General features: G+C 65.8%; 1 protein-coding gene across 2 annotated transcripts; it reads left to right on the top strand.

Annotated features, from left to right (window-relative positions):
• Positions 1–1,121: 1,121 nt before the first annotated feature.
• GATD1 (glutamine amidotransferase class 1 domain containing 1) lies at positions 1,122–7,998 on the top strand. Of its 2 annotated transcripts, XM_024749326.1 has the most exons (8): positions 1,129–1,249; positions 1,480–1,556; positions 2,012–2,117; positions 2,485–2,592; positions 3,612–3,706; positions 4,402–4,495; positions 4,664–4,775; positions 4,857–7,998. In XM_024749326.1, the coding sequence occupies exons 3-8, from the start codon at positions 2,021–2,023 to the stop codon at positions 4,861–4,863; spliced, it is 513 nt and encodes a 170-aa protein (XP_024605094.1). In that variant the 5' UTR covers positions 1,129–1,249; positions 1,480–1,556; positions 2,012–2,020; the 3' UTR covers positions 4,864–7,998. The 2 variants fall into 2 exon arrangements, with proteins under 2 accessions (XP_024605095.1, XP_024605094.1); XM_024749327.1 differs by lacking the exon at positions 4,857–7,998 and having other exon boundaries at positions 1,122–1,249; positions 4,664–4,779.
• Positions 7,999–8,004: the final 6 nt, after the last annotated feature.

The following is an 8,004-nucleotide window of genomic DNA, read 5'->3' as shown; positions in this document are numbered from 1 at the left end:
TCCGCCCGGGCCGGGGTTCTGTGGAGGCGAGGACCGGGGATGGCGGCCCGCCGCGGGTCTGGTCAGTCCGCCTGGCCGCCGCTCTGGGGGAGCCGGGGAGGCGGGGCGGCGAGGGCAGTGGTGTCTCCTCCCCGCACCCTCCCCGCTGCCCGCCGGCCCGGCACACGGCCCGGAGGACGAGGGTGGGGAAGGGACGAGTCCGGTGGGCTCGCGGGCGCCGTGGCTGGTGGGGCCCGGTTCTCGCCCAAGGCCCCCGGGTGCTCAGGGGCAGCAGGGGAGGAACGAGCCGGTGAGGGTGGCTGGCGCACTTCCTGGGTGCTCCCCTTGCTGCCTGCATCGCAGAGGAGTGATGAGCCCAAGGTCGAATGGCGGGAGGTGGAGAACCAGGGTTGGGACCCAGGGTCCGACTCTGGAGTCTGTTGCCGCCTTGACTTCTGTAGCTGCCCAAGTGGGCGAGGGAGTGAGGACTGCGGGTCATGGGATCACAGTGTGCTGAGCCCCAGGGCCCCTGAGCTGTCCCCAGAATGAAGGATGGAGGAACTGAGGGACGTCCCCCCCCCCGCATGGGGAGTTCAAGGGTGAGCCATCGAGAGTGGGGTTCAGTCCTGAAGACGTAGGTGGCTGGTCGGAGTGCAGTAAGGGTGAGGAGGGGTCGCACTGGCTTGGCTGTGCCACGGGGAAGGGATGTTGAGGACATGGGGTGGGGGGCACGGCTCTCACAAGGCTCCTGCGCTCCGTGGGCAGGACGAGCAGGCCCTCCAGAGTCCCTTCAGGGGACCCTGGGGTGGAGCAGGTGGGGGTGGGAGGGCTGGAGGAACTGGGCAGAACTGGGGAGACCGTCTTTGCCCAATCTGTGGACTCTTTACGATGAATGTGTATTAATTTGTAAGAGTGAATAAAGGTGAAGGCGAGGTTTCGGGATTGGGTCCCTCGACTAAATAAAGGTGGAGGGACGCAGATCGAGTCCCTTTAGAAGCAGGCGTCTCTGGTGGGGGGGGCCTCAGCTCCCAGCGGCCGGGAGCCTTCGGACTGGGCATGCACAGAAGAGGCTGCACGCAGCCCCGGGGCCGGGGCGGTAGGCGGGATCCGCGAGCTCGGTGAGGAAAGGAGCCAGCGTCTCCCCGGCCTGTGCACCGCGCTTCCTGTGGACACGTGCTGCGGCCCACCTCCACGGCCACAGGCCTCGCTCACTGCCGCTCCTCTGTGGCTGCGATCAGGGGTGGGGCTGGTGCTCAGCCCCTGTGGTTCGGTGCGTAGACAAGCAGAGTGTCAGGGAACCTCATGCACGGGTTTGCCTTCTGGAAAGGCCTTTAGTGGTCAGGCTGGGGAGACAGCCCCCCTCGGGGGGGCCAGGGGGGCTAGGGCTGCTACCTCAGCCATGGGAGGGGTGAGCCCCAGGGTGAGATGTGTGGGGCTGCTCCCCAGGGTGGTCCGGGGCCGGGAGGAGCCCTGCACCCACCGGGCTGCATCTCCTCGCAGGCGTGTCAGCCCAGTCCTTCCTCCACTGCTTCACACTGGCCAGCGCCGCCTTCAATCTGCAGGTGGCCACCCCCGGGGTAAGTCCAGCCACCCTCTTCTCCAGGACAGTGTTCCACCCCCTGGGAGGAGCCGGGAGCCAGCTTGGGCTGAGGGCCCGGGACCCCGGTGGCACCAGCTAGTTCTGTTCCCCATTTTCTGAGACCTTTGGTCACGTGTGAGTGAGGGTGGCACAGACCTACCATTGGGAGGACTTCTCGGCCCTCGATGGTGTGGAACTCAGGGTCACAGAAGTGACCCATCAGGTGTTTCTCACTGCACCAAGGGTCACCCCTGAGGTGGGTGGGACACTTGCTTCCACTTCATAGGCAGGAGACTGAGGCCACTCAGGGGCAGGAGGGGGTTGGGTGTGGCGAGGCTTGCCGAGGGGCTGAGTGGTCGGGTGCCTTTGTCCCGAGGCACTGCTGTCAGTCCCAGCCCTTGTCAGCATTTTCTTGAGCCAATAGCGGGGGCGTCTCATGCTGGGCTCCTGCAGGGGAAGACCATGGACTTCGTGGACGTGAACGAGAGCAACGCGCGCTGGGTGCAGGACTTCCGCCTCAAGGCCTACGCCAGCCCCGCCAAGCTCGAGTCCATCGACGGTGCGGGGCCTGGGGGGTCTGGGTGGGGGGTGGTTCCAGCTGGGGTCATGGCCCCAAAGTGCTCGCTCACTCTGTTCCTGGAGCATCCAGGGGCTTGTCACGAAGCACTGTGGCCATCCGGGGCCGTGTCCAGTCCTGCGTCCTGTGGCCAGAGTTCTCCAGCTCGGTCTGGGGGAGGGAGTTGGCAGGCACACAGAGGTGGTTTGTGAGCCTCGGGAGCCCTAGCCCACGTGGGGGTAAGTGACACAATCCTTGTGACACAGTGGCTGGCAGGAGCAGAGAGGAGCTGGGCTGGTGGCCGTGTAGGGCCTGGTCCCAGCTGGCGACCTCGCTGTCTGTGACTGACTGGGCTGTGGTCTCCCGCCAGGTGCCCGGTACCACGCCCTCCTGATTCCCAGCTGTCCTGGGGCCCTGGCTGACCTGGCCAGCAGCGGGTCCCTGGCTCGCATCCTGCAGCACTTCCGCTCCGACAGCAGTAGGTGGCCCCCAGGACTGGGGTTGGGGTGTGTATGCAGATTCGTGGGAAATGGGGCTCCACCAACAGGGAGGAGAGGCGGGGAGATGCCCAGTGAGGGGCGTGGGAGGTGATGGCCATGGACTGCGGGGTTCAGGTTTTGTTGCTGGAGATGCCCGGTCATTTCAGGAGCCAGATAGGGCAGGTGTGAAGAGCCATGATTCTGACCAGTGAGCGGACAAGTTTAGACGGCATGTGTACACACACACACACACACACACACACACACACACACATTCGGGGGGGCATTCCCTTCCCCATCCCCCCTTCCCCGACTTTGTGCCCATCAGGCCGCTGCCCTTGTGGTCCCTCTGCCTGGCTCCCTCGGGGGCTCATGGCTGGGGATGCTTACCCCCCGCAGATGGGCAGGCAGGATGCTGGCTTTGTTCCCGGTGGGGTTTGGGCTCGGAGGCTGGCAGGACTTCTGTTCTGTGGAGACATGGCGCGCTGCCCTGGCCTGGCATTGGCGGTGATGGGCCAGTGGCTGCGATGGGGCTGGGACGCTCGTTAGGGCGTGTCCTCTGCTGGTGGGAACGGGGCCTCCTGTCCCCAGGCAGTGATTGTCTGGGCCGCCTCAGCCGTGGGAACGCACTCATGCCAGGCTGCCCTGAGAGGGAGCCTTGGAGCCAGGGGCCTGCGGGGCAAGAGGAGGGCCGGGAGCCTCCCCCCGCCGCATTCAGAGGGGGGGTCTCCCAGGCGGGCTGCCCCGCGGTGCCTAGAGGCCAGGTCGGGGCCTGGAGCCAGGCGGGTGGTTCTGCGGGGCAGAGGGTGGTGGCGCTCCGGTGTGACAGGTGGCCTGGCACCCGACTTCCTCCTTGTTGTACCTGTTTCTTGGCCACGGGAACGACTTGAGGGGATCTGGGTTCTAAACAAATCCTAGTTCTGAGTTGTATCTGGGGAGGGGAGCCAGGGAAGTGGAAATGTTGGCAGGGGCCTGGGCGGCTTCCAGTGCCTCACTCTGGCCTTGGCCCTGCTTCCAGAGCCCATCTGTGCTGTGGGCCACGGCGTTGCCGCCCTCTGCTGTGCCACCAATGAGGACAGGTCCTGGGTGTTCCAAGGCTACAGCGTCACGGGGGTGAGTGCTGCAGGGGTGCTGGGCTGGAAGATGTGCAAACGCATCCGAGAGCAGGGGGACTGGCTGGGGGCCTGCTGGGGGGCCCAGGGTCCCCTCCGGTGGGGGCAGCAGTCATTGCCCAGCTGGGGCTCTTGGTTACCAGCGTGGGGCAGGGGTGGGGAGCAGGGGCCCTTCGGGGCCTTGTTTCATGCCTGTTGAGTATGTCACTCCTTTCGGGTCCAGGAAGCGGTGCCGCCACTTGGGCAGAGGGCCTGGCTGGACGTGGAGCCAGAGTCCGCGTCCTGGGGCAGGTCTGGGGGGATCTGCCGGGCGAGGACTGAGGCCTAGGTGTGGGGGCTGCACGGGGCCGGCCTGGCCGGTGGCTGGGAGAGGACAGGAGGAGAGGGCCAGGGGCTCTCCTCCCTGGGGGACCTCGGTCACCACCCCTCGCGTGGCTCTGTGCTCGACCCCCAGCCCTTCTGCTCGTTGAAGGGCTCTGCCCTGAGGCCACCTGCCTGGCTCATTCTGGTCACCCGTGTGCCCCGATGCTGGGCGAGGTGGTGACAGGCAGCTCCCGCCCTACGGTGGCCTTGTCACCTCAGGCCACCCCACGGCGGGAGAGCCTCAGCCCCGACCCCTGCTGCGGGCCCCTCCACCCTCAGCAGCCCCCACGTGGCGGGCGTGGCCCCCTGAGCCTGGGTGCCCTTTCCCCGCAGCCTTCCGTGTACGAGCTCGTCCGGGCGCCCGGCTTCGCCCACCTGCCCCTGGTCGTGGAGGACTTCGTGAAGGACGCGGGGGCCTGCTTCAGTGGTGAGTGGGGGCCCTGGCCAGGCCCGCCTGCAGGGGCTGAGTGTCCAAAGGACCTCGGGGGCCAGCCCTTGACCACGAGTCCCCGGCCCGGGAGGGCAGGTGCGGGAGGGTCTCGGGAGCTGGCCCAGCACGTGGCCTGAGGCCTGGGCCCCCGGGGGTCTCCTGCAGCCAGCGAGCCTGACGCCGTGCACGTGGTGCTGGACCGCCACCTGGTCACTGGCCAGAACGCCAGCTCCACCGTCCCGGCCGTGCAGAACCTGCTCTTCCTCTGCGGCAGCCGGTGAGGGGCCTTGGCCTGGGTGGCGGTGGGATGCTGGCTTGTGACTGGCCTCTTTGCCTTGACCTGGCCTCCGTCCCGCAGGAAGTGAGGTGGCCCCGAACTGAGCCCGCCAGCGGATGCCACCACCTCCAGATGTCCCGGGTGTCCCCAGAGGCAGCTGGACTCTCAGGCTTCCGGGAACCCCGTCTTCACGACACCCCATCCTGGCTTGCTGGGGGCTCTGAGGATCCTCCCTGAGGGGTGAAGGCTCTGGGGGAGGGGCTGAGCCCCCCCACCCTGCAGAGTCTCCTCAGGGAGGGGTGGGGAGTGCCGAGGGCCCGCTGGCGGCCGGGTGGCCCTGGAGCATTCTGAGTGCCCCGCAGAGGGTCAGCTGTGGGGTCCGGGCTGGGGTCTTGGCTCCTCTGCCCGTCCCTGTTCACCCTGGCGGTGGTGGGGGGGGGGCAGAGGCTGAGCCTTCCTGGAAGCTGGGTGGCTGCCGGCTGGGATTCCAGGGTCCCGCTTCTGTGCTGAGGCTCCTCCCAGGCCTCCCTGCGGTCTCCCCAGGCCTTTGGGCGTTGCTGGGGGCTGGGTGGGGAGGGGCCCGCTGGCTGCTGCTGAAGGACCTGCTCTCACCCTAACCCTTGCCCAGTGCACAGTTTCAAATGTGATGGCGACCCCGTGTTAAGGCCAGGATGGACCTTGGGGTGGATGTGGCAGTGTCACCACGTCCCTTCTGACGTTGAGAAACACTTTTAATTGTGGATACAACACACGGCCCTGCCCAGGTGGCCTCGGGTCCTGACGGCCGAGCCTGGTTTTGCAGCTGCTCTGCCTGTTTCAAGGTGGACCTGATGGAGCCGAGTTCCACTTGGAAGGAGGCCTTGAGTGGGGCTGGCTGGGCTGGGTTGGCAGGGGCGGCGGACAGTCCTGGGGATGCCAGGTGGCTGTCCAGCCAGCCGAGTCCCAGTGCAGCCTGGTGGCTCTCCAGCTTCCCCAGGGCACCTGTCCTGGCCTGTGGCCCTTGGCTGGGGCCTCCTGGAGCCGCTCTGGCCCCGTGTGTGTCACCATCCTTGTCTCAGCCTGAATAGCTCTGCCGCATCCAATCCCTCCGAACAAAGGAGGAGGAAGCAGGGTGCCCGAGTCGGAGGCGATGCTCCCACGTGCTCCTTTCTGTCCGGCATCTCCCAGTGTGAGGGCCCCTGCCACCTGCTGGCCTGTTCTGTGCACACATGGGGCCTGGGCAGCCCCATCGTTCATCCCGTGTTTGCAGTCGCCACATCACGGAGTCATGGACGTCTCTGGACAAAAAGCTTTTTTCAAATGATGACGCCTTCTGACTGTGCAGACCAAGACCCAGGCGGGCTCTGCGGGGGCCCCTCCACAGCCCTGCTCCCTGGTCGCTGATGCTTTCTGAGTCTGCCCCACTGGCTGGTCCTGGGTATGCCAGGTCCAGGGCACTGGGGTGGCCACTGGGTGGGTGCGGGTGCCTGTGCCCCCGGGGGTTCCCCACATTCCCGGGGTGTTTAAAATAGACCCTGAGGTTTATCCAAGAAAGACCTACAACTCCACAAAAACAGTGCGTGAACATCTGTGGTGTTTTTCGCGGTAAGCTGTAGCTTCCATGAAAGGAGCATTCTTACTGCTGGACAATATTAACGTCCATGCGGTGGAGCCTTGGAAACGTGCTCAGCAAAGGAAACCAGACAGATACGAAAAATCCAAAACCTCAGTGTGGATCGGTCATTTGTGGCTGGGAACGGGGGCAGATCGGGGGACGAGCATCTTCTAGGGTGCTGGCTGCACAGGGTTGTACCCGTGAGCAGGTGGGCTTCATGTCTGTCACTGGCATCCACGGTCTCCATCCTGAGGCCCCAGGCCAGGCAAGATGGGGAGCTGAGACCTCCACGTCCTCCTAGGACACAGCCCTTTGATCAGCTCAGGGGGAGGGGGCTGCAGGAAGCCTTAGCCCCCTGACCCAACCTGGCCAGGCAGCTGGGGGGCTGGGGGCGAGAAGCCCTGCCCACCTCAGCAGGTCCCTGTGCTATGGCACCCAACCCAAGGCCACCCCCTCAGCACCAGGATGGGTGGGGCGGCCTGGGCAGGCTAGGTGGCCCGAGGGGTGTGGCTCAGGGTGGCACCTGTCCCCGGAGCCCTGCCTGCTCAGCAGTGCCCCTGCGTTTGGGGAGGGTGGCAGCTGCAGAACCGCAAGTCCCAGCTACCTGCTCCAACCCCAGCAGACGGGGGTTCCAGGAGCCCCACTCACTTGCAGGGAGCCGTGGGGAACAAGCCCAGCCCAGCAGGTGCCCCCAGGGCGGGAGTGGGGGGCACAGGGTCTCCCCGTTGACCCTCAGCCAGACCCAGGGCAGCGTCCCACAGGACTGTCCTGACACCTGGCTCCACTGGCGCAGGCCTGGAGGGTCCGTCGGGGCCCCTTCCACCTACCTCGTGCTCCCAGGCAGTCTCACCCAGACCCTGTGTCCCCCCCCACCCCCAGCTTCGCTGTTCCAAGAACAGAGGCTGGTCCCAGGGTAGAGGAAGGGGCTCCCCTGTGGACCACCCATCACCGCCCCCCACCAACCCCTTCCCAGAAAAATCCAGAGGGTGCAAGTAAAGTGTCTCTTCACAAGCTGTGCCCTGCCTCTGCTCGGGGTTTGAGGTTTGGAAGCCCTGCTCAGCGCACGCTACGCTGTCCCCACAAGGTGGCGCCATCGCCCCACCTGTGCCTCCGCCCCAGGGCGGCGAGGAGAGGCTCAGAGGCATGGGGGCCGTGCCAACAGGTCCGGACAGCCGGAAGCTCTGACGCAGAGGCTCCTCTCTGCGGGCTCGGCCCCCGCACAGCTCCAGCGGGCCCCTGGCACCCTCCCACCCAACTCTGCAAGCACAGCCTACAAGCCCCGGGGCCGTCTGGCTCCAGACACAGAGGAAGTGCTCAGGCAGTCCCTGCCTTGTGTGTCCAGGCTCCCAGAAGCAGGTGAGGGGCTGTCACCCCTGCCTGGAGGCCCCCAGGGGGCTCTTGACCCAACCCCGCCTCCATCGGGCCAGGCTGCAGCCAGCGGAGAAAGGACGCACACACGGAACGAAAAGTGACACCTTTAATGCGCTGAGCAGAATTTTACATAAAATTGGAAATCTGTGATTAATCCCCGCTCCGATTAGTAAAAAAAATCCGATTCGTCGCAAGGCATATGTGCAATTAGGCCCCAATTCAAAGTCGGCGGCATATCTGTGGTCCAGCCTCAGGTGCCAGGCT

Source organism: Neophocaena asiaeorientalis, unplaced genomic scaffold (assembly GCF_003031525.2).
Source record: "Neophocaena asiaeorientalis asiaeorientalis breed wild unplaced genomic scaffold, Neophocaena_asiaeorientalis_V1.1 scaffold43, whole genome shotgun sequence".
Classification (NCBI taxonomy): Eukaryota; Metazoa; Chordata; class Mammalia; order Artiodactyla; family Phocoenidae; genus Neophocaena; species Neophocaena asiaeorientalis.
The sequence above is the reverse complement of the archived record's forward strand: the minus strand, read 5'-3'. Positions and strand labels throughout refer to the sequence as shown.